Raw genomic sequence first — 26,077 nt, forward strand, 5'->3', positions numbered from 1 at the left:
AGTTTCCTTCCTCCTTCTCAAATGCAACAAGAATTGGTAGTTTAAATATAGGTTTTCTACCACATCCTGTTTTTTCTGTCTGTTCTCAAAACAAGAATTCTGGCCTAGTGTTTTGTCTTTGTCTCGTTATACACCAGACACTTTGGTTGGGGGGTTTTTTTTGTTTGTTTTCTTGTTTTGTTTTATAGAAAAATGTCTGCCAAATTTTTCTTGCAGATTGACTTCTTGTCTACTCTGGTTTTGTCATGTATCTTGTTCTTTTACTAGACAGCTTTCTGCTTTTGCAATGGTATGAGGAGAACTTAAGCAATCTATTGTGTGTGGGGTTTATTTTGGTTTTGTTTAATGTTAGGCATTGTTTGTGCTGGTCCTGACCCTAAATTAGTTTTCATCTTTGGTTTCTTTTATCACTTACATAAATCAGGTTATTCAAATCCAGATTCTTGGACTTTGCTATAGCATAATTTTAAATACATTTTTTTCTCTCCCTGTGACCAAGTTTAGGTTAAAAATCCATAATTAATTTATGGCTATCTTGGAATTTTTTATGCTACTTTCTAGGAGTTATACATTTGTTTGTTTATATATGTTATATGTAAGTACACACAGAGACACGCACGTATATAAATACAAAAATTCTCTTAAGTTATTAGAGCTCTATGTGAAAGAGAAAATAAGAGTGATAGAAAGTTTATGGACTCACCACGAGACTGGTAGTCTTGTACACTTTATCTTCAGATTAGTTTCAGCATAACTGAAAAATGGGAATGCATGTACATTTTGTGCTCAAGCTTAGCCAAATACACAGATATTTTGAAAATCCGTACTATTTGTGTAATGATAGCAGAATTTGGCAGGTATACTTTTACCCATTTTACCATTTACCCATTGACAAATCACCATTTAAATGATACCCTGAATTCAACCTGGACCAGAGACTGGTAAGAGTATTAACAGCCTTTCCTTTTTCAGTACCTTTTCTGCATTCTTTTGCCATAACAATTGGCTTCTGTGTTCAGGGATTTGGATGGAGAGGATGATCTTCTCTTTTGTAGCCATGGATAGCAGGACCGTAGATCAGTAGAAGAGGAGTTAGATGACCAGAGAGCTGAAGTTAGCATTGAAAGGGCTGAAGTGTGGCCACTGTTAACAACTCTATATTGGACACCTTTAACTTTCATTGCAGTAGAGTTTTCAGCAGATGGTAGATTAAGTTCTGATGTTTTAATCAATTTCTCTCAGATTCTCAGATAAAGATTCTTTTGAAATTGTTCAAGTGTAAAATATCTACACCAAGAAAGAGTTCATCATAAGGAGGTGTCAATAGATTAAGATTTTGAGCAGATTAACTTGCTTGATGGTTCTCATAGTTTTAAAGCTGGAGCAGAGGGGAAAAAATGTGATGTGCCATGGTGAAATTAGATATGCTACAAAATGCAATAAAAGAAACTAAATTATGTGTGGTAGCGAAAACCCGCAGAGCTATCTAACTGTCTCCTCTGTCATTACAGCATCTGAGATCTAGCCTGACTGAGTACCAGCCTAAATTATACCAAGTGCTAGATGATGGGAAGAGGCTTCTTTTTTCTGTTAGCTGCTCAGATCTCGAAAGTCAGCTCAACCAACTAGGAGAACACTGGTTAAGTAACACCAGCAAAGTTACCAAGGAGCTTCACAGGCTGGAGACAATATTGAAGCACTGGACAAGGTACTGCTGATGTAATGGGACAGTATAACTTCTTCACCTGCACTGCTCAGGTCAAAGTGATTCTGAACCCAGATTTGACATTTTAAAGAAAATAATGTGAGATGTATGTGATAGTTTGACTACTCTACAATATCCTACTTCTGTTCCACACAAGTGCTATCATGCTCTCTCATTTGCAATAAAATATGTACAAGATAACAGCTAGCGGGAGGAAGTCAGAAGATATCTTATTTAGATGACTAATTTAGAAGCCCCATGTCCATACAGGTTGATGAGAAATGGTGTGTGCTTTGCTAAGTAGCATGAGTAGCCTCAGCATGTTCTGGTAGGGGCATTGCTGCTGCTGGGTTCTCATGGGTCTGTGTCATTGCATGTATGGAAGGGAGCTTTTAGCTGCTTTTAGTAATGTTCATATGCTGCTTTTGAAATGAATTCTCTAAGTGATATACAAGCTTTGTCTATCATTCATAATATCCCTGGCTTGTTGGCTCACTAGCCTTTCAACAGAGATATGTAAAGGAATTGTATGTATAAAGGTTATGTGGCGACACCCTCGTTCTGACATCTCATTAGTTGCTTGGCATAGGAAATGGTGTGGATATAGTTTCTGAAAAAAAACATTAAATTTCTCCTCTGAGATATCTTGTGGTAAAACTTTTGGAAGATAGTCTTCTAATTGAAAGCAAAAATGTGTTTATGTGTGTGGGGTGGGGTGCTGTTGCAGCTTGCCCAAACAGATTGATAGCCTGGTTACTAGCCCTTCATTAAACTTAATTTTTCCTAAGGAACAAACAGTTTCCTAAGAGGCACTGTCAAGAATTGTGGGTATAATGGCTAAAATAAGAGCTTCCTGATACCATGCCTGTCCTTAAAAATAAATCATGTTTTTCTGAAATTTAGTAAAGCAAAGAAAATATTTTCATTTTAAATCTGGCATACAGTATCTTCCTTTAATACGTGGAGGAGAGACTGCTCAGTTGGAGGCAAAAAGCGGCAATGACTGTTCTCGTTTTCTTTAAATGTCTTTACAGATATCAGAGTGAATCAAGTGAACTGACACATTGGTTACAATCTGCCAAGGAGCGACTTGAGTTTTGGAGCCAGCAGTCTTTGACAGTTCCTCAGGAACTGGAAACAGTCCGAGACCACCTGAACTCCTTTTTGGTAAGACATTCATGGACCTAGGACACCTTTTTCTCTCCAATTACAAATAAATAGTTGAGCAATCATATGGTTGTACTGTTTCTCATACTTGAAGTAGTAAGTATGAAAAAAAAATCTGCTTCTATAAGTGAGCTGTCCTTCAAAAAACTGGCATGTTTGCACATTCAGCAGCCTTTTGCTATATGCAATGATTGTGAAACCTGATGATTCTGAAAACAGAAAATGGTTTTATGACTGAAAACAATTTTTGTTCTCACTTGATCTGAAGTATAGCTGGTAAACACTAATAGAAAGTACATATTTTTAAAGGCAATGGAGGATATTCTTAGCTTTCTGAGGTAAAGCTTTAAGTACAGTAAACAAATAGTTGCTTATTTCCACAAAAATGATTCTGCTTACAGGAGTTTTCAAAAGAAGTAGATGCTAAATCATCACAGAAATCTTCTGTCCTGAGTACTGGGAACCAGCTCCTCAGGCTGAAGAAGGTGGATACAGCAGCATTGCGTGCAGGATTGTCCCACATTGACAGTCAGTGGACAGAGCTGCTTACACAAATCCCAGCAGTACAAGAGAAATTGCACCAGGTAAGGAAAGCCAGTGATGTCCTTTGATATTCTAGAAAATTCAGACCACATGTAGGTGGCACTGCCTTTGAGACACAGTTGCTCCCTTCCTCAATTTATCAATCATGTGAGGCAAGATAAGAACAACATTATTCCTGTTTTAATGTGGAAAAACTTACACTCATGTCCAAATCCTGTCTATCCATACTGTCTAACATCAACTAGTGTTATGTCAAACTTTCACAGTTACATTTGTTAAATTTTAACCAAAGAACAGATGAGGGTTTTTTCAACATGTTGGTATGCTTTTTGGAAAAAGAGAGTTCACATCCCTGTGCCCTGTCAGATTTGTATGGTGATTTTGTTCAAATTGAATAAACTGGGTTCAAGTCTATGCAAGACAAAATAAATCTAAAAACATTGTGCGAGGTCCCTGCTAGTGTATGTAGGAGCAGGAAGGTTTTGGTTGTGTAGTTTTGTTTCTTTAATGTTATAATACTGAAGTTAAAGAATTGTAATGGTCTAAAAGTTGGCTTAGCATTTAGTTGCTAGGAGGTTAACAGTTTGAATGGTTGCTTCAGTTAATAATTTGGAATGCTTTCAGAGTTAGTAATATCATTGTGATTTAGGGGAAGAGAGGAAGGGTAACAAATGTTACTTGAGTCTATATATTAAACAAAATAATGTCACTCAGTAGTTTTCTGAACTGTCTTGTAATGCAAAATATATGTCTACCTAAAAATGTCATAGAACATGTTTCTGAGCAACTAAATGTAAGCAAGCACTAATGTATCAAACGTTGAAAGTGAATCTTTTAGAAAAAAACAGGTACTATTCAAAATCAGCCCATTTAAAAATCACCACCACAGAAGAGTTGTATAAAATTATTTTCCATGGGTCTATTCATTACCCATTTACAAGGACAGGAAAAGCATAGCTTAAAGTTGATCTTCTACGTAAGCCCAACTCAGAATTATGGAATGAGAATGAAGAACCTTTTGGAATTCAGAAATGGAATCTTTGGATTTGTTCAGTTTCTTTAATTATAATATTTTGTATATATAAACAAAAATAAAGATAGTATTTTCTTATTAGGATGCATGCATTTATACAATGTATCTCCCATTAAAACCCTTATTTTTATTTCTTTTTACTTCTTTGGGTTTTTTTAATAAACTTCAATGATATTTTAGGGATGTAGAATAAGATGATGATAAGAGCAGGTAAAGGAAATATACTATGGTAATGCAAAGCAAGGAATTCTTATCCATTTTCTTCACAACACACATTTTAAGTCTGTTATCTCTACAGCTCCAGATGGACAAAATTCCTTCTCGCCATGCTATCACTGAAGTTATGAGCTGGATTTCCCTGATGGAAAATGTCATTCAACAGGATGAAGAGAACATAAAAAATGTAGTAGGACAGGAAGTCATTCAGGATTACGTCCAGAAGTACAAGGTACTGAGAGGAAATGCTATTGACTTCCCTTTTGTATTGTCCCCATTAAATATGTATACAAAATGTAAAGTATAAGTGATTTAAAGAACAAAAAAATAGTGTGGACTGGTTAAAATTGTACCAATTTAGAATTGGGTATTATTTGATACTGTGGAAAAGAAGCCAAAATTACTTTTACTCTGCTGTTTAATTATGGCAGGAATATAATTTTTAGGATGCTTACCTTAATTTCCGGGTAAATTCAAAGTAATATGCACATAATTAAACCTTATTAGATCTGTCTTTCACCCAAAATGACAAAGCACTTTGCAAATTATGTATATTGTTTTTTTATGAAGTATCTGCATACTACCACCTTCTCCTCAAAGTGTAGCTTGTTCTTGAATGGAAGGTGGCCAGTGGTTTACAGATCAAGATAATTTTGATCAGTATCTGAAGCAAAAATGAAAGATATTATATCTTGAGATAATTATTGAGGAGTATAGATATAACACAATTTCACTTCTTTAACTACATCAGTAGCGCTCTTGTAATAAATCTGCACACAGTGACTTTCTTCTCAATGTCAGATTTGTTTCACCAGTCTCCTGAAAAATCACTTTACTTCTTGGCTATTATTCTTCTTTGTATCTAAGAATATTTTCCATCTTATCTGGTTTTGTATTGGAAATGTCAAGACTAAGTAAAGTGAAAAAAAAAAATATGCTCAGTTTTTCTTAAATCTGATCCTTGAGACCAATATCAATAATTTTACTGATTTTGTTTGTTTGTTTTTGCGGGTGTAGGGGGAAGGCAGATAGTTTATTCCAAAGGCAGTGTATTGCTGGTTTATTTTTCAATATTTAGGCACAAGTAACAATGTTTTTAACTGCTGTCCAACTGCTAAAAAAACTTCTAGGTAAATTATGATAAAGTTGTAATTTGTGAACATTTTTCCTCTCTTTTGCAGGAAGATAAGAAATTATGGTACTTACATCTTGGGTTTTTTATTCCCTTCCTTTCTACTAGGGTTTCAAGATAGATTTAAATTGCAAACAATTGACAGTAGACTTTGTGAACCAATCAGTGCTACAAATTAGCAGCCAAGATGTTGAAAGTAAACGTAGCGACAAAACTGATTTTGCAGAACAGCTCGGAGCAATGAACAGACGTTGGCAAATCCTGCAAGGCCTGATAACAGAAAAGGTAAAGAAAAAAACCTAGCTGCTCTGTAGCAAACTTTCAAAATACATAGAACTATAAGATAATAATAGTTGGAAGCCTCTGCAGATCATCTAGTCCAACCTTCTGCCAGAGGAGTTGGATCAGATTGCACAAGGACTTGCTTAGCTGAGTTTTGAAAATCTCCAAGGACAGAATCCACAACTCTCTGGACTCCCCATTCCTGTGCTTAACCACTCCTATGAGGGACAGTTTGTGCCTTTTTCCCAATCAGAATTTCCTTTGTTGCAATTTGTGACTGTTATCTCTCCTCCTTTTACTGTGCATCTCCAACAATAGTCTGCCTTCATCTTCCCCATAACTCTCCATAAGGAGTGGGCAGCACAATGAGATGCTTCCTTTGCTGCCTCTTCCCCAGGCTGAATGAAAACAACCTCTCCTTGTATGTCGTGTGCTCCAGCCCCCTAACAACCTTAGTGGCAATTCAACAGTTTGTCGGTCTCTTCCTTGCACTGGAGGGCCCAAAATGGGTCACAAGTGTCAAGGAGAAGGACTCTTGACACTTCTTTTGATCTGCTGGGTGCACTCTCAATAATCTAACCCATGATGCAGTGGCCTTCATCAGCACAAATGCACACTGCTGATTTATTATGTTCAAGTTATTGCCCACTGTAGCCCCTTGGTCCTTTTCTTCTATCCAGCCTGCTGCTAGCCTATATTGTTGCATGAGTTTATTTTGTCCCAGGTGAAGGACTTTACATTTGTCTTTGCTGAATTTCTTGAGGACTTAGGAGACTACTCCTCCATCTTGTTGAGGTTTCTCTGAATGGCAGCCGTACTCTCCAGCATATCAACTACATCTCCCAAATCAGTGTCGTCTGTGAATCTGCTGAAAGCACAGTACATCATGTTCAGTTTATTGATAAAGGTATTAAACAATATCAGCTGACTCTGAAGATGCACCTTGTAAGTGACTGCCAGCTAGACAAATGTTTACCACTAACCTTTAAGCTGATGACTCCAGTCGGTTCATTCATTTGTAGACCTCCCATCCACCCCGTGCCTCCTCAGTGTCGCTAGAAGGGTACTATGGGATACCATATCAAAAGTCTTGCTAAAGCCGAGGTAAACAACATCTACTACTCTCCACTTGTCCACAGGTTCAGTCATATCACCATAGCAGAGGCAATCAGTTAGGTCAGGCACAATTTGCCCTTGGTAAGACCATGCTTGTTCCTCCTCCTCATTCCTCATGCATGTGGAAATGGCTTCTGGTAGGATTTGTGGTATAGCTTTTTTCCAGTCACCAGCAACTTCCTCCAACCATCATGACCTTTTAAAGGTGATAGACAACAGCCTTGAAATGAGATTGACACCCTTGAATACATCCTGTCTGGTTATGTGGACTTTTATATGTCCAGCTTACTTAAGTAGCAGCAAATTCTTTCCTCCTCTGCCATGGCTAGTACCTTTGTATGTCAAATTTGTTAATTGGCATGAAGACCTGAGAGCCATGGGAGGTGACCTTGACAGTAAGATTGGAGCAAAGACGACACTGTGTACCTCAGACTATTCTGTGGTTTCCCATCGGTTGCTGATGTACTTAAGAGTAACAAGAAGGGCTTCTGCCCCTCACTAGTTAGTTCCAGCCAAGATTTTGCTTTCCTAATATCAGCCCTTCATGGCCAGGCCATGCTTTTAGGCCCATTCTTTGTAATCCATTTTCTGTGGATTTGTCACTTTTGTGACTGGAAGAAATTGTCCTTGAAGATCAACCAGGTTCCTGGACTCCTTTGTCCTTCAGTACAGCTTCCCATGGAGTCATGCTTACCTGAACAAACCTAAGTCTGCTATTCTAAGGATCTTTAGTCTGCCACTTGCTTTCCTTACTTCACTCACAACTGTCTCACCATCACTGTGGCCAAGACCACTGTTGACTATTGCATCCTCAAGCAGTTCTAATTAAGATTACAGCTAATTAAAATGGCTTATTCCCTAAAGTGGAGTTTGTCTTAAGTAATGTGAATGCTTTTTATGGCAGTGCTGCTGTTTTCAAATTCTGCTTTGTTGTTGGTTTCTTTTTTGTTTTGTTGTGTTTTTTTGAAGTGCTATCTCATTTGCCATCGAGTAACACCTAGAACAATCAGAAAAATCTAAGTAACTTTAAAGCAGTCAATTGACAAAGAAGGTAATATAAATCTTCATCTACTTTACACAGTTATAAGCAAGAAATGTAGAATGTATGTTTGTATGCTTATTTGGGAAGTCTTGAGGTCCTTGATCTCTGAAAAGAATTCCACTTCATAAAAATGTTCTGCTAAAGTGTTAGCATCTTTCAGTGTGTCGCAATATTTTGTTATCTTTATATAATATTTATTATGAACTCTTTTACAAATAGCAGATACATTTCAATTTGAATGCATATGCTGTTTTTAAATTCTGAAATTGAATTCTGAGAAGGCACTGGTCAGCATTGGTCTTTACTGATGTATTTAATTGAATAAAGGTGATTGTATGAGAAAGTATGTACTTGTATTTCTTTGCAGATCCAGCTGTTGGAAGGTCTGCAGGAATCCTGGGCAGAATATGAAAACAATGTGCAGTGCCTAAAAATGTGGTTTGAAACCCAAGAGAAGAAGCTGAAACAGCAACAGAAAATTGGAGACCAGGCTTCAGTACAGAATGCTTTGAAAGACTGTCAGGTAGTGTCCCCTTATAAATAACAATATTCTCTTTCCAACAGTTAGAAACAACATTGATAAGACCATGTGAAATCTTCATATCAGTGAATTCAGTGACAAAACTCCTGTTTAAGTCAGTGAGGGAGAGATTTCATTCCTAAAGTGAAAGCAATAAGAAAGGAGGAAGGAGCAGTAGTGTCCCAAATGTTTAAAAGCAACAAAAGTCATCATTCTTTTTGCATTGTGTATTAAAGTATGGGCATTCCCAAGCATGCCAGGCATAATGAACTAGAAAGGCCATCAAAGGAATATGTTCCCATTCCTGTTAAGCCAGTCTTACGGAACTTGATATCATGAACACCGTGCTTGACTATTCGGAAATGTTTTTTTCTGCCTTACCACTACCATTGCTTCATCCCCCCTTTTTTCCTATTCTTTTTCCACCTTATATATTCCACCTGACTATTCAAAGAAAAATGCTAGAATCCAAGGAGGTTTTATGCTTTTTTTCAAAATGTGTTAGAAATCAAAATTTTTTTTTTTCAAGTATTCAACTATCCAGAGAAGGAAAGCGTGCTGGACTCTTTTGCTCTCAGAAGACTGAAGGAGAATCATGATTATGATGGGCAAAGACAGGATGAGGCAGAGCTCAGCTATACATAATGCATATAAGTTCAGAACCACCTCAGTTTTTCATACAAAGTTCATACATTGCAGTGAATAGGGTATCACAGTTGACTCTGAACATCTTACTCAGAATAGCAGATATTTAAGCAGTTAGAAGCTTGCTTATTCAAGCTTATAGTTCAAGCTTATAGGTGTATAAGCAGAATAGATTTTTCTGAATTTATAAACAAGACATCTACATGGTATCAGACATCAGATAATTTTTGCTCAAAAGTATTTTGTTCTACCAGACACTAAATAATAAATTTCACACCAGATCAGATGTGTGATTAAAGTCTGTCATGACAACTGCATGCCCAAAATCTTGGTGTTCTTATCCCCTTAAAAAGGAGTAAGGACACCTATTTATCTTGGTGGCTGTCTTTCCTGCATGCACTTAATGAATGGGATGGAATAACTGGAAATCTATTCAAATTAAATAAGAGGATTTAATCTATATTCACCAGTGTATTAAACCCATCTTTGATTCTGTAAAGGCAAATAGTTGTTTAGACCTGTTATGTTAAAAGTCTTTGGTTTTTTTCCTCCAAAGTTCTTCACTTAAGTCTTCAAACTGGTTGCAGTGCTTAATTTCAATTGAGGTATCTTTATGGTTTCAGCACAATAAGACCATATGACTGACGCAAGGGTAATTTAGCACAGCCTGGCATAATTAGCAGGCTGTACTTGGCTGGAGTTCAAAGCTGAATCTGATTTATCACCTTTATGGTTCCTTTTGGTCAGGGAAGTTAGCAAATACACTTGGGGAGTCAGTTATGAATGGCAAGACTTTGATCAGCAGAGAAACAAATTGTTTAAGAAATAACTGTATCAGACACTCCCAGGTCTCCAGTTCAACTAGTACAAAAGCTGCAGTTTATTTATTAACTGATGTTACTTGCTGCCTAGTGTCATATTAGTAAGTGAAGACAACCGTTTTTTCCCATCAGAGATCAGAAAGAGTAATGAGTCTTTAATTCAGTTACAAGTTTAAAATGATGAACAAGAAACACCTTTTCATAGAGAACCAGAAATATTTGCTCTTTGAAACTTTTGCCTGTTTCACATTTTGAATTTTGGAGCAACCTTGTGCAAACTTAAATGCCTTTTTTAATGTTAAAATCTATTTTTTGGAAAGTCAAATTTACTATGTGCAACTTAGTGCTCTTGTGTCAGCTGGTAAAAAAAAAAAAAAAGATGTATTACTCCAAGGCTGTAGTCTGGAACAAGGTCATAGCTAGAAGTTTGAAGAAATGTGAAATAATACAGAAGAAAAGGCTAAGAATAAACAGTACAGCAAAAATGCTCTCACATGTATGTATATAGACAAAAGTGTGTTGTATGTGTGCAGGGATAAATTCTGTTAATAGCAAGTGTTTGCAAGACTGGGCAGAATCTGGTTCCACATACTCTCCCCACTATCTAAAATGTCAAGTCTGTTACGGCAATGGTTCACTTGACGGTGGTGGTTTTTTGATTCTTAGGGAGAGCAGTTTATTGAAAGACATGGGTTTTCAGTTTGCCCAGAGTTTTGTTGTGTTGTTTTCTTTCCCTGATGATCCATCTCTCTCAGTAAGGAAAGGCTTGCAGAAAATTAAAATATAAGTTGACATCACAAGGTGTACTAATGTAGAGGCATCCCAAGGTTGCTCTTACCTCACAGTCTACTCTCCATATCATGCTGACTATTTTACTGTAATATACTGAAATCATAGAGGTAGTTTCCCAGCTAGGAATGAAGTTATGGGAGTGTGCTGTATGACTCATAGTTGCTCACTAAGTCTTCTTGTTCTCTCTCCTTCATTTTGTGACTTCATTCTCATGCTGTTGAGGCATGAGGAAGATCACAGGCTTTATGACTAGCGAATGTCACATACCAGAGCTTCTGCGCTTCACTTATTGATAAAACGTGATAAAACCGGCAAAGTTTGAATCAGCATTTCCATGACCGATCTAGGGTCATCTTAAATCACCAACACAGCACTTGCCTGACTTACAAGTTGTCATGGCCTCAGTGCTTATGTACTTAGCCCCGTTTTCTTCACTTGTTTTCATGCCAGCTGTTCATTTTCTTCCCATTTTCTTGGGTTAGTGTGTGGGAACGCTGAGCAGAGCAAAATGCTGTCGAGCTCTTAAATGCTTCCCAGCAGCATGCATCCTTGAGGAGACAATAAGGAAAATTCCTGCAGTCTGTTGCCTGTTGTCATTGGCTGGACTCCAATGAACTTGCCATCTAGGGGAAGGCTCTCTGTCCTTGGGTAAGGGGCTTTGCTGGGACCTGGCAAAGGAATAAAGACTCTGCTTCATGTGGGGAGGCATGGCAAATCGACATCTTTCCCTAGGAAGTCATTTTGTCCTTTTCCTTGGGTGGCAAATTTCATTTTTTTTCCAGAGGCTTGAGCCAGCTTTGGACTAATTAAAAAACCCTCTCAAACTTAGACACACAACAATTTTCCCATTTATTCAAAATGTTATCCTATTTTTAATGAGTTTTGGACTGTTACATGAGAGCGAAAGACTACACAGAAGTTTAATGTAGAGGACATGCTTCTATTTAAATTAAAGACAAACAACTATGCTTTAAAGGGAACATAAAATATTACATAAAATTTCTGATGAGTTGTGATTCTCTTGAGAATAAAAAACCAAAGTGTGCAAGGATGACTTTCCTAATTTTTAAACTAAGCAGCTTATGGGCATCTTTTCTATCTCAAAGCATTATCTATCCAATTAAACAAATGAAAATACTCAGGTATCTTCTCTTACTTTTCAGGAATTAGAAGAAGCAATACGAACAAAGGAAAAAGAAGTAGAAAATGTAGAACAGAGTGGTCTGTCTTTGATACAGAACAAGAAGGAAGACGTCTCTTCTGCTGTTATGAATACACTGCAAGGAATTAACCAGTCCTGGGCCAATTTGGACCACATGGTAAAAGAATCATCAAGGGGCAAATTATAGCTCCAGGAATAGGGCATGGGGAGAGGGACCATTAGCAGTTTGCAACTAGTGGATTTCTTCTGTATTGTAGGGGGAAAGGTTCTGATTTGTCCCCGTTTCCATCCTTCCCCAAGTTTGTGTGTACACTCCACATAAAATGCGTATAATATTTCCTATTTCAAGGTTGCTTCTAATTCTTGTAATTGAAGCTTTTTAAGTGCTTCCTGATATTTAGTGGAAAGTTACCAAATGATCTGTAAGGAACTATGTTTTCAAGCACACAGGTCTTGCAGAATAAGGAAAAGATCAGCATTAATTGTCATCACCCAAAGCTTGACAACATCAGTCTGCCTTCTCAGGAGGAATGCAGTGTGTTAGTGGTAGCCTCCCTGCTGGCTTTCATAGGCTGACTTCCCTTCCTTAGTGATATGTGTTTCATAGTCTTAAGCAGTTTCTCTCAATCCTGCTTTGGAACAAACTAGAATGGACTTGATACCTTCTCGGTCCCTGCCATCCTAGCTTTATAAAAATCAAGCAGACCTTTATGCTGTATCCTGTGTAACCCCAGTTGATTGTTGTGCAAAATCTTTGCTCTCCAATAGGTTTAAGATTAGGCATGTAGAACAAGTAGTATCTGCGATCAAAAGGAAGGAAATAATTTAAACAAAAAAACAAACACCCTGAATGCTTTTCATTTACCTTTTTTTTTTCCTTCCACCTAGGTTAGCCAACTGCAGATATTGTTGCAATCTGTTCTTGATCAGTGGAGCATTTACAAAGTGGCTTATGAAGAACTGAATAGTTACCTGACAGAAGCCAGATATTCTTTGTCCCGTTTTTATCTTCTTACTGGTTCTTTGGAAGCTGTGAAAGTCCAAGTTGATAACCTTCAGGTGAAAAGAATACTATGCGTCTTGGCATATTAAGGATGGATTTAAGGATTAATTTTGCCCTCATTGCACGGATGCAGATAACTATACATTTTGGTTCATAACAAATGGAAGTACAGACGTACTGGCACATTATGAAACAGCTGTTCTATTTTTCATTTTGCAGAAGAATAAAATGGTGATAGTTGTTTTCTTTTTAGATTTTTGATGATCTTTAAATTTTGAGCTGTAACTGTCAAATCATTAAAGTTTTAAAATCGTGCTGGTGACTATTAAAACTAAAGTTTCTCACTCTGCTTTGTCAGGCTTCTGAGCTACTGGCACATGCTGAGATTACGTTTTAAACATCTGCCTCTGCCTCAGCCCTGTGGTTGCAGTAGATTGAAGATCAAAGAAAATAATGTTCCGAAAGCTGAGATACTCACATGTTCGAGTGGTTTTCCACTGTAAAAAAAATCATTAAATACAATGAGACTCCTGTTATAAAATTATAAATTAATATTCATTAAAATAATTTTTAAAATTTAATTAAAAGTAATTAAAATATTCTTCTATTACATAGAATAACCACTTATTTCAAATAAAGTTATTGGTTTTGGAATAAAAAATAATTATATAAAGATTTTCAGATGCTTAATATAACAAAACTTGTGCTGTTAGTATTTGCCAGCAAATTTAAGTTTACATTATCATTTAAATATTTTGTGTGATTTGAAGTCCAGGCAGATATAAATCCAAATGCTCTAAGCATGAGCATCACTTTTCAAACCAAGATTTAAAAAGTATCCATTAATGCACTTTACAGCCACTGTTCTATGTTTTCTTTTTTTTATGTGTTAGAGAGGAGTCAGTAAAACAATAAATAGGTACAGAAAACTATTTTTTGCTTAAAAAATTAAGATTTTAAGAAAATTAAGAAAATTAATTAATTAAATTACATTAAATTAAGAATTAAATTAAGAAAATTAAGATTTTTCATTATACTGTTTAATCAGGTTGAGATTTTACAGGCTATTCAAACTGTAATAATATGCATAAAAACATTTCAGGTTAAAAAAAAAGGAGCATTTTCCCTGCCAGCACTACTTCAGACTGATAAATGAAAGAGCAAGAACCTTGTTTTCAGAATAAAGCTTTTTTGTGCTGTTACTTTTTTCATCTATTTCTAAATGGTAAAATGTTATTTATTTTCTTCCATGAGTTAAGTTTTAATTTCTGAAGCAGTTCCATGAACTTATTCCTTCTAAGAGTACTTGTTCAGAATAATTTCTTTTATAAGGTTTTTACATTCTGAGAAAATCTTAGGTTAAAATTTACTTTTTGCTACACCTTGATATTGAATCAAATTAATTAACAACAGCCTTGATGTTAGACAACCTTCTATTTAGATGAAACATGCATGAAATCAAGTTTTGCATTTATAACCTGTATGATGTAATTGATACATACTATTTTGAAATGTTTCTACATCATGCAATTGTAATACCTCATCTGTAATGCCTTATATCTGTTTTAGAGCCTACAAGATGAATTGGAAAAGCAAGAAAATAGCTTACAGAAATTTGGTTCCATGACCACTCAGTTGTTGAAAGAATGTCACCCACCAGTGACTGAAACACTTATCAACACTTTGAAAGAAGTGAATATGAGGTAGAAAATGTCTGTGTGTTGAACTTTACTTTCAGTGGTAAAGTTGCATTTATCTATTGACCCAGTTTTCTGTCATTTTGATTTTTTGTGTGTTTTATTATTTTTATGGTTTGGGGGGCTTGTGGGGGCAGGCAAAGTTATTTCTGCAGCAAAAACTAGATTGGTGGAAAGTTGGGGTTTTTTTGAAAACACAATCAAGCCAAATTTATTTTAATCTGCAGTCCATCCTGTCCTAGAACCTGAAAGTGGAGGCTGGGTTTATTCATCCCATTTCAAAAAAGATACTGTAGGATTTAACAGTCTCAATGATGACTGACGGAATTTTCACTGCACCATTTTTATCATATAATAATAATTGAAAAATGTTGTGATTTCCTTTAGTAAGGAAATAATGAGGCAATTTGATGATTACCAGCATGTTTGAGAAAGTACATGTTTCTGGTTGCCATCATTAGGTCTGAGAGTATTTTAGAAGGGAGTGACACAGCGCTTTATGACTTTAAATATTCTGTCAGGGTTTGGGAGGGAATTGCAGCAGAAGAAATAATTTCTTGTTTACACCTGTTTTGGGCCTCTTAGGCCCTTGCAGTAATCTGGTGCTGGCAGTTTACGGTCAGTCATGGATACCCTGTGCAGTGAACCAAAATATGCTAAGTGGAAATAGCAGGAGGTTCACTTCAAAAAGTGAACTCCAGCTCTGACCTCAAGCATTAATATACAGCATCCAAGACGTAGCACAGATCAGACCTGCTGTGACAGGTCAGAACAGCCTGTCAATGTATTTCTTGGATTCCTGTCCCCCCACCACCACCCCCTCTCCCAAAATGTCTGAATCTTGATTATTATCAAATTTCTTAAAAGCCAAAAGACTGTGGGAAACAGCAGAGAAGAAAAGGGGCAGGGATAGTTCTTGTGGGCTCCCAGGGTTCAAGCATTCATCCAATCTCTTCACCAGGTGGAACAACCTTCTGCAGGAGATTGCAGAGCGCCTGCGTGCCAGTAAGGGCCTCCTTCAGCTGTGGCAGAGGTACAAGGACTGTTACCAGCAGTGCTCTTCCACAGTCCGTCAGCGGGAAGACCAGACCAATGAACTCCTGAAGACTGCCACCAGCAAATACATTGCTGATGATGAAGTTACTACTTGGATTCAGGACTGCAATGTATGTTCAGTTAAGCTTTGCAGTTTTTCACAGCTCTATCACAAGAGGTTCTCCATTACTAATGTCTATACTTGCTGTATTGGAAAATTGCATGCAAACACATTTCTTTTTATTGATGTGTATCAGGCACTGGAGAGACAGCTTTATGTTTGCTATGCAAATCTCATGACTTTCTCATACTTTTCATGTGATCACTCCATTACTTGTTGTGGTGGTGTTTAAGAAGCTTGTATTTGAAGTCATCTCTCTGGAGAAGGTGGATAAATTATATCATTTGATTCAGTCTTAAACCTCTGCTTATCAAAGGGATTCTTGCTTGGCAATATATCACTATCAAATCTATTGAGTTCCTTATAATAGAAAGAAACACAAGTTCCTTTGACTATATTGCCACTAATCAAGGCTGTTCACTTTTTCTGAATGAAAAGAGACTGTGTATGTTCTGGGGATGTCTTTATCCTTCCTTATGGAAGGACACCATCCACTCTAAAACCTTGAGATTCTTCCTTTTTCAAGACTGTGTTTCAAGGCAGCAGGATAGTTTGTCTCTTATCTGTGGTTACATTTTGGTTCTTTTGAGTTTAAGTTCATATTGTGTTGTTGACAAAAAAAATTAAAATGTTAATTGTCTTAGTGCCAGCAAAACAACTGCAAGGAGAAAAATGAACACATTAATGAGCTTTTTGAGCTTTTACTGTCATAGTCATTTGGACTGGCAATTCAAATTTTTCAGTTCAAAGAATTTTTTCATTTTCTGATGTCCTATTCTTTAGCCATTATGTTAGGACACTTAGAAAAGTTATTTTTTCATCCCTCTTGATAATTCATAGCAAGAATAAAAGGGAGGTCTACTCAGACCTGAATCAACTCATAGTGAGGGCTGCCACTGCTTAGGACCAGCATGTCCGTAGATTCAAAAGGCTTGTTTCAACAAGTTTTGCCTCATCAGTAACTCAGCCTTGCTCAAAGGTAGCTGAGCTGTTCCTCTGTGCACGGGTGCTTTGGTATATTGTTTTATTCTGCACATCATTTCCTTCTCATACAGAGTGTGAGTGGATGCTTTGGCATTGAAATACAGCAGTAAATATAAGTTTTTCATATAGTGGTGGAGTTCAGTCATTTCATTTCTCCTTTAAATCAGGGGAGGATGACATCAGCAGAGTGTAAGGCTAACTAATGATATCTTTATTCAATGTGTTGTCACAGGATGTACTCACAGATTTAAAGACAGCACAGGAGTCACTGGTTGTTCTTCAAGAACTGGGAGAGGAGCTAAAAAGCCAGGTGGAGGCTTCAGCAGCAGCAGCTATACAGTCTGATCATCTTTCTCTGAACCAGAATCTGTCAACCCTTGAACAGGCTCTCCGCAAGCAACAGGCTGTACTTCAGGTATGCAGAGAGTGTTTTCAGGTCCTTGAATCTGGTCATAGAATTATTAAGGTTGGAAAGGACCTCTAAGATCATCAAGTCCAACCATCAGTCCAACACCACCATGCCCACTAAACCATGTCCTGAAGTGCTGGTACATGAAAACACATAAATCATCTAAAACTGCCTGGGAAAAGAGGGTGGTGTTACCTGTTCATCAGCATTTCCTAGACTTCCCTGGAAGCCAAAGCTGAGAGTGGGAAATATGCTCTATCCAGCAGAGACCTTGTAAGAAGGTTCAGACTCTGGGAAGAGGATAGCAAACCTCACAGAGAAAAGTGTCTATCTGGAATACCAAGGGCACCATGCTTTCCACCAACAGCAACAGTACTAACAGCTGGATCCACAGCTACCACTCACCTGAAGATAACATAGCTACTAATGGTTCTCTCTGCTGACAATAAATTAAGCAAAGGAGTTAGTTTCATAAAAGGTAGTTAGAGGAAGTTATCTATTTCAAGGCAAGGAGATATTTATGCACTTTGAAGTGTTGCCTTTTTGCTATGATCAAAAATCCTCTGTTCTAGCCTAAAAAAAACCCCAAAATTCCACAGTCTGTGAGCAAAGCAGCAATTACAACTGCTCCTAGCCTAGGCAGCTGTTTGCAACTCTATAATGAGAATAACCAGCAGTGTAATGTCAGTATGGATGCTATGTTCTTAAATTTTCTATTCAAGGCTGGAGTGCTGGACTATCAAACCTTTGCCAAGAACCTGCAAGTCCTTGAGGCCTGGATAACAGCAGCAGAAGAAATATTGAAAGGACAGGATCCCAGTCACTCATCTGAGCTCTCAGCAATACAGAGTAGAATGGAGGAACTCAAGGTGACTAATAAATACAGGAAGTGTTGATTCATTATTTTTTCTGTTAGCCCGATTATTTGTAGTACAGGGTATGCACAAATATCATACATGCATTCTATACATGTTAAAGGACTGTCACTTACACAAAGTGTAAGAGTGAGAACTTAGAAGTTTGACAGCAGTCAAGGAGTGATTGTCCATGTTACCTTGCCCCTGAGTAAAGAAGAAAAATACAGGCAAACCATTTAGAATAAAATTAATATCAAGCCAAAATGGGAATGGAAACTTTCGCAGTTTGGGGAGATTTCCTTCATCTTGTTTTCTCTCAACTTTTTCTCGAATTTATGCAATTCCCATCTCAGTGGTATTTAGTTTAGGGATGAAGTTATCTATTAATTTGGGGTATCTTGATATACTGAAGAAACATTCATACTGTGTACTGTGACACCTCCATTTGAACTTTTTCACCCCTTTTTGTGGGGCTTTTTTTTCCCCTCCTCTTCTTTCAGAGGCCCTGACAAGAAGTTGATGAACTTTGCAATCTAGGCTATTTTTGTCATTTTAATCTTCCATGATTTTTCTATCAGGATTAACTCTACACATAATTCCACTTTGGGCATGCTTAAAAACAGGACATTTTCCTAACGTAGCGAATTAGATATTTCTCTACTGCAAAACAAAAAAACTAAAAATAAAAACTTTAAGTTCAATGTGAATTTGCTAGCCTAGCATTCAGGCTAAGAAACAAGGAAAAAGGCTTTTTTACAATAGAGACATATGGCTTCAAACACTAACCTACTTTTGCAGCTCTGAGCAGTAAATCCCCAATTCAGCAAAACACTTCAGTGCAATTTGAGTTTACGTTTCTGTGTATGTTTAAACATGAGCATAAGTGTCCTCCTGGTCTGGGACCAAAGGCTGAAAACTGGAAATGCAATTTTTCGCTGGCATAGAGTTTGCTTGCCACTTGGTGGCAACCAAGGCCATTCCAAATTTAGCTGAGTGCTAGTTCATAATTTTGCAGTCTATAACAGTGTAAACAGTGAACTTCCTAGTTACCGCTTTTATTGTTTGTTGCAGTGCCAGATGTTAAAGTTCAGTAGCATGGCCCCAGATTTGGACCGTCTGAATGAACTGGGTTACAGGCTTCCTCTAAACGATAAAGAAATCAAAAGGATGCAGAACCTGAACAGACATTGGTCTCTGATTTCATCTCAGACTACAGAGAGATTCAGGTGGGGATAGTTAAAGATTGTTGTATAGTTTTCTTCAATTACAACAATTAGAAAGTATACCTTTTGCAGAATACAGAAAATGTTTCAGATATTTCATTATCCAGAGCTCTTTTTCTTTGCTGTACTTATAAATAAAGAGTGAAGCCAGTGAGCAGAGATGTTAATTTTGCCACAGATTAACAGAATTTGAAATGAGGAAGATTGCTGCTTTTCAGTGTTGACTAAATAAATTGGATGAGGCAGCTGAGTGGGAAAAATCTTACCATCTGAATTGAAATTCTGCTGGAAAAGTTATTGCAAGATTCTCAACACTGTGTGATAGAGGGGGACACTTTACCTGAATCCATCTATCTTTCTTTCAGTAAGCTGCAGTCTTTCTTGCTGCAGCAGCAGACCTTCCTGGAGAAATGTGAGACTTGGATGGATTTATTAGTTCAGACTGAGAAGAAATTGGCAGCGGAGATTTCAGGAAACTACCAGAGCCTTTTAGAGCAACAGAGGGCACATGAGGCAAGTTATCATGTGTATTTATACATAACTACAACACATACTATTTATACATAAATGGAATGCATGGTCTTTTGTGGAGTAACATAATAGTATGCCTTGAATTGAATTACATTTGGCTGCACCATCTGAGGGTATCTTAACTTAAAAACAGCAGAAGCATGCAAATATGTCGATAATACCCCATTTTGGGGAGGACTTGAGTGTCTGAATTTGTGTATAATGTATGAGTACGCCCATGAGTGCTTGTCCCCTACATTTAGTCTACTTGATATTGGTTTGTACCAAGGAAATAAAAGCTTTTATTTGTCTTTCCATAGAACCTAACTATTCTCATGCAATTTGGACCTTTGTCTTCAGTCCTAACTGGAGGAAATCTCTGTTCTTTCAGTTTAATCTGATTTTGTTTATTTGATATTAAATTGCTAACATGTACAGCATCTAAAGAGCATGTTAAAAGAAGACTTTTCTGTCAAATACTGATGAGTTATATAACTCATCATGGGGCCTCCATTTGGTAACATTTCCTTGGAGAACAAACTGATTCCCTGTGTGCTGGAGTAATTTGTCTCTTTGTAACAAATTAAGAACTACCCCAGCTTTTGCTGCAGGGAAAAACTGATTCAGAGTTTTTCAGTAGAGGATGTCTTTATGATCAGTGAAGTCAAGTGATGCACATTTTTTCTCCACCCATAATGTTACTGCCAAGAATCCTGGTAAAGATCAAGTAAGACAAGTCAATTTTCATACCAAAGCTCCCATGTGGCCACAGTAGTTTCAGTTCCCACAACTTTTTCAGCTGACCTACCCATAGACTCAGGCCAGATCATAGGGAGAGTCATGTCCTTCCCCCACTTCTTGCCTTGTATCTCACAGATTCGTATTTGGATGCATGTCTGATAGCAGAAAGTAATTCACAATCATTTTTTCTTTCTTTAGCATACATTTGTTTTAGCATTTAACTGCCTTTGCTTTCACAAATGTCATCCATTTTGTTTCCTCTCAGTGCTGCCAGTATTAACTGGACAGTGTCTTTGTAAGCTGAGACATCTCGGGTCTTTGAGATTTGAATGTCCAGAAATCATTACTGTCTAAGTGGATAATTTCCTACTGTTGTTGTGTCCAGTTATAGCTATAATTTTTTTTGAAAGGGGATAATGGCAATCTTCTTGCTTTCAATTGAGATCTCAGCTTAATTCTCTCCTGAAACCTTGATCTGAGCAGTTAGCTCAGTCGAATGTTACTCAGGCACTCTGAAGCTCATTTTATTACAACTATAAAGTAATCTCTCAGAATTTAGAGAACTAATAACTGATTTTCTAAATACTGCAATTCATCCTAAGAAAATGTTATAAACTTCATCTTTTTTTTACCTAAAGCTTTTTGGCATTTTATGTAGTCTAAATGTATTCAGTACTCAATTTTCTTTGCAATGCCTCCCGATACTCATGAAGAATTTGCTTGCAACTCCTCGCAGCTGAAAGGGTCAAATCTAAACTTCTTGAGATGAGTTTCCAGATTGTTTTGCTTTGTATTTTTGAAGATAATGAGAAAATATTCTGTTTCCACATGCATTCCTGGAATGGATATTGAAATGCCTCCAGCTCAGTTATCAGCTTTCCAGGGCTGACTCATAACTTTGATGGTGTTTATTCAAAGAGGACCCCAGCTACCTCAGTGGCCTTATTTAAAAATAACTTCCCATCGAAATTCATAACCAGCAATATGGAGGTGTTACCTCATTCACATATGCAATAACACTGGCATCTGCTTCAGATTAAGTCTGTCAGGACACTCTTGTAGTCATTCTTGTGCAATTCTCCAGGTACCCATTTTCAAGCCTGGTACATTGTTTGGGACTCCCGCTCAGTGGGAATGCACAGACAAGCATTTGAGAAAATGCTGGCAGGGGAAGGGGAAGCTTTTTGCCAACTTGATTACTGAATTTTTTTCCAATGTGCTGGTATGGTGCATTCCAACACCTGCCCTCATTTCCTCCTCCTTTGAATTCCTGTTTCCATGATTCATAGTGATCTACATAGGAGAAGAAATCAGGGTAGCAAGTGGTACCACATAACGGAGTATCCCTGTTATGTACAGAGACAGTGTACATGTGGAGAGCAAGTGAATGTTGACAGAAATGTCTCTGCTTTTGGGTGGGGCTTGAATATCTCCACTCTAAGTAGAGTTCCTGATGCTTGATAAGCTTTTGTTTCACCTGTCCTTTTAAAAAAATATTAAAATTGTCCCTTATGGGGAGTTCGGTTTTGTTGGGTTTTAGTGGGGCATTTTTAATCTGTGGTGTTCAGTTTAATCTCAATCTGTCAACAATGCTGGTAGATGCTCTTGCTTCCTGTGCTTCATCCATGCCCCATAACTTGAAATACATGTGACAGGAAGTAAAATTTCTGCCGCCTTGTTCAGCTTTCTGAAATTCTCAACCCCACATTATTGTGGGGGTTTTTTTTTTCATGAGAAAATAGAGCAATTAGTTTCCCTCTGGTTCAGATTCAGTCATTCATAAGAGCCAAGGTATTCAAAGAACACTATCAAATACTTCTGCAAGGAAATTAGACAACACTGTTTCTTTCTGTGGGAAAATTTATGACCTGGCTAAATTTTTCAAAATTATCTCAGTGATTCAGGGAGGCAAAATGTCATTTTGAAAAATTAGTCCACCATCTAGAAGTCCTAAGTTACATATAATGTGCTTGAGGGATTTAATTGTGCAGGTGCCTGTGGGTGTTTTGCTGGCAGTTGCAGATGGGCACAATTTGAGCTGGTGGGAAGCCATGTAACAGGGGTGTAATCTGGATTTGGGGAATAGTGGCGCTCAGTTCAGGCAAAGATGAACTTCTATCAACTGCAAACACCATTACTAATAAAAAAAACCCCCAACGTCTCAAACTTCATACCAGTATACTTTCTCCTTTAATCTCTCTGAAAACCTTTTGAAGATAGAGTAGGGCCAGTCCTGAGCTGATGCCTGGGTGTACCTTCATCAACATAAGAACATTCCTGATAAACCTTATCTAGAGACATGGTCCATTATTAAAAGAAAAGGTGTTGTTAAAAATAAATTGAAGTAGTATATATTTAAGTCATCTTTGCTTAAGTAGTACTTAAGTAATTTTTGTCTTAAGTAATATTTAAGTAATAAGGGTGTTTTAATAGTATTGTGAAATTTTATTATGACTGATGGAGAAAATTCGAAAATAAATTGGAAAAATTAGAAGTGGAAATTTGTTTTCTAGCTCCTACACATGGCTGACCATTTCTTTTAAAGATCTATTAGCAGTGTAAAATTGTATTAAAAGTTTGTATAACACTATAATACACAATCTGTGCATAAGTTCAATTTAACAATGCTAAGGACTCTAATATTCTTAAACATGTCAGAAAATAAAAAGTGCCTTTTCTGTCCATGCAATAAATAACCTATCTGAATTTTGTTGTAAGTTATAATGCTGTTGTGGTTTAGCCCCAGCCGGCAACTAAGCACCACGCAGCCGCTCACTCAATCCCCCTCCTCCAGTGGGACGGGGGAGAGAATTAGAAAAAAAACTCGTGGGTTGAGATAAACACAGTTTAATAGGACAGAAAGAAAGACAGAAACAACAATGATAACTACAATAATAATACCGACAAAGGAATGTACAAGAACGAGTGATGCCCAATACAGCAATTGCTCACCACCCGGCGATCAATAGCCCGTCCCTGAGCAGCGATTTCCACCCCCCAGCCAACTCCAGTTTATGTACTGGGCAAGACGTCGTATGGTGGGGAATATCTCTTTGGCCAGCCTGGGTCATCTGTCCTGCTTGTGTCCCCTCCCAGCTTCCCATGCACCCCCAACCTCCTCGCTGGCAGGTCAGCACAAGAAGCTGGACTGTCCTTGACTACTTAGCAACAACCCAAAACATCAGCACATTATCAACAGTTTCTCATCCCAAGTCCAAAACACAGTCTCACACTGGCTTCTGTGAAGAAAACCAGCTCTATCCTGGCTGAAACCAGGACAAATGCCAATCACACAATTGTACTCGGAGACATAAAACCTATCTCCTGTTGATATTATTTAGCTTTTTAATAGTTTTCTTTAAATCTCAAGGAACTAATAATAATTACTAGAAGCAGCAAGTATCTCCAGCAATGAGATTTTTTCAAATGTGTTTCTGTAAGTTCATGAGCAAACTCCATTGAATTAATTTGAAATTAGATTAAATACATGAAAATTTATTTTTACCAGTGCATACAGATAGAATTAAAATGTAAATTTTTGTTTTACCATTCTTGTCTCCTATACAACAGCTATTCCAGGCAGAGATGTTCAGCCGCCAGCAGATTTTGCATTCAATTATCTCTGACGGGCAGCACCTCCTAGAACAAGGACAGGTGGATGACAGGTAGACATTCCTGTGTTGTTGCTGCTGCTGGTTTTATGAAGTAATACTAGTGGGGGATTTCCAAACAGAGAAGGTAGCAGATGTCAGTGTTAAGATCACGCTATTCCGAAGTAGAAGTTACTAGCGCTGTGGTTAAGCTACTAATTAGCCAGTTCTTAGGCTGCTATGAGTTATCTGAATGTGTGAATGCATTTGGAAATACAACAGTGTTGAGGCTGCTTCTCTGACAAAGATTTGTCTTGGATTATCAAACATGTTACATATATGTCTATTTTGATGTACTTTCAAAATGTCACTTTCACCAAAGGAGCCTGCAATGACAGATTTAGTGAGCTATGCTTGATTTATGCCAGCTGGGGATTTGCCTCTACCAAGAGCGTTCCCTACTGCCATTTAAGAACACCTGCAGCCTAAACATGATGGGATAGGAATTCATTACTGCCTGAGATTTTATTTTAAATATTTGTGATCAAATGAATGAAAAATCAGTGTAACACCAGTGGCTTCACATTTGAGCATATGCATTGACTTTTCTAAGGGTATCATGTAATATAAGATGAACTGCTTACTGGGATGTGAAAATTTTGTTAATGCTATGTATATCTTATGCCTGCTTTAAGCTCAGTAGTAAATACATGGCTGAATTGTGAAATCTTCATGATTTACTACCGATCTGTCTAATCTAAACTGGCAAAACTTGTGGGTTTTCTTTGTATATTTCTGGGGAGAAGGTAGAAGAGTTTTGTGTGTTAAAGGTTTGGGGTTTTAAAGGTCTCAGTTATTGGAGCCCTTTGATTCTCCCAGTACACGAAGTGTGAAGATCTCATCCTTAGTCAGCTATAATGAGACTTCAGTGCTTTTCACCTAGTGTTTTGTAATTGACAGAAAACATTTTCCCTTTCCCTTCAGTTTATTTCATTAAATAGATCCAAGTATGGTTACTATGTATTTTTATTTATTTATTTATTTATAATAGGGATGAATTTAATCTGAAACTGACTCTTCTAAGTAATCAATGGCAAGGAGTAATTCGCCGGGCACAGCAGAGGAGAGGGATCATTGACAGTCAGATTCACCAGTGGCAACGCTATAGGGAGATGGCAGAGAAGCTGCGCAGGTGGCTAGTGGAAATATCTTGTCAACCAGTGAGTGGGCTGGGCAACGTTCCTATCCCATTGCAGCAAGCCAGAGCACTGCTGGATGAAGTGCAGGTATGTCCAGTCTGTTGGAAAAAAGAGGAAAATATCCCTGCCTTTTTTACAGCCTTCATCATGTAAAACATTCTCAAAAATGTATTAGATTCAGACTACCTGTTTTGCAGAGGGCAATATTGGATGTTAGTTCTTCTTTGGAACTGGTATAGCCTCATAAGCAGCAATGTGATGGAAAGGAGATTGGAGTTCATAACGAACATGCAACGGAGAACTTACTGAACCCTCTCTCTCCTACCTTGTTTGCTTCTGGTTTTGCTTTGTAGCTAACATCACACTGAAACTGTCTGGAAAAAAATAGCGATATCCTGTTTGAGGAACGTATTCTAGCTAACAAAACAAGGATACCTTGAGTGTCCATCTTTATGTGAGGTTAACAGTATGTATTTAGCAGCTTTGTGTCTTCAAGCTTTTTGGCAGGAAGGTACATATAATAATAAATCTT

General features: G+C 37.4%; 1 protein-coding gene across 1 annotated transcript in view; it reads left to right on the forward strand.

Annotated features, from left to right (window-relative positions):
• LOC309404168 (nesprin-1-like) overlaps positions 1-26,077 on the forward strand; it is a gene marked incomplete at both ends in the record, with an annotated part of 124,338 nt that overhangs the window by 91,901 nt on the left and 6,360 nt on the right. The window contains 16 exons of the mRNA XM_081998553.1: positions 1,512-1,708; positions 2,740-2,872; positions 3,274-3,456; positions 4,747-4,896; positions 5,905-6,081; positions 8,604-8,759; positions 12,178-12,333; positions 13,065-13,235; positions 14,749-14,882; positions 15,838-16,042; positions 17,249-17,431; positions 18,148-18,294; positions 19,354-19,508; positions 19,871-20,018; positions 24,327-24,421; positions 25,398-25,632. Of these exons, the coding sequence (XP_081854679.1) occupies positions 1,512-1,708; positions 2,740-2,872; positions 3,274-3,456; positions 4,747-4,896; positions 5,905-6,081; positions 8,604-8,759; positions 12,178-12,333; positions 13,065-13,235; positions 14,749-14,882; positions 15,838-16,042; positions 17,249-17,431; positions 18,148-18,294; positions 19,354-19,508; positions 19,871-20,018; positions 24,327-24,421; positions 25,398-25,632 (2,625 nt within the window). The remainder of the gene's footprint in view (positions 1-1,511; positions 1,709-2,739; positions 2,873-3,273; positions 3,457-4,746; positions 4,897-5,904; positions 6,082-8,603; positions 8,760-12,177; positions 12,334-13,064; positions 13,236-14,748; positions 14,883-15,837; positions 16,043-17,248; positions 17,432-18,147; positions 18,295-19,353; positions 19,509-19,870; positions 20,019-24,326; positions 24,422-25,397; positions 25,633-26,077) is intronic.

Source organism: Phaethon aethereus (assembly GCF_964289735.1).
Source record: "Phaethon aethereus genome assembly, chromosome: 3".
NCBI classification, from domain to species: Eukaryota; Metazoa; Chordata; class Aves; order Phaethontiformes; family Phaethontidae; genus Phaethon; species Phaethon aethereus.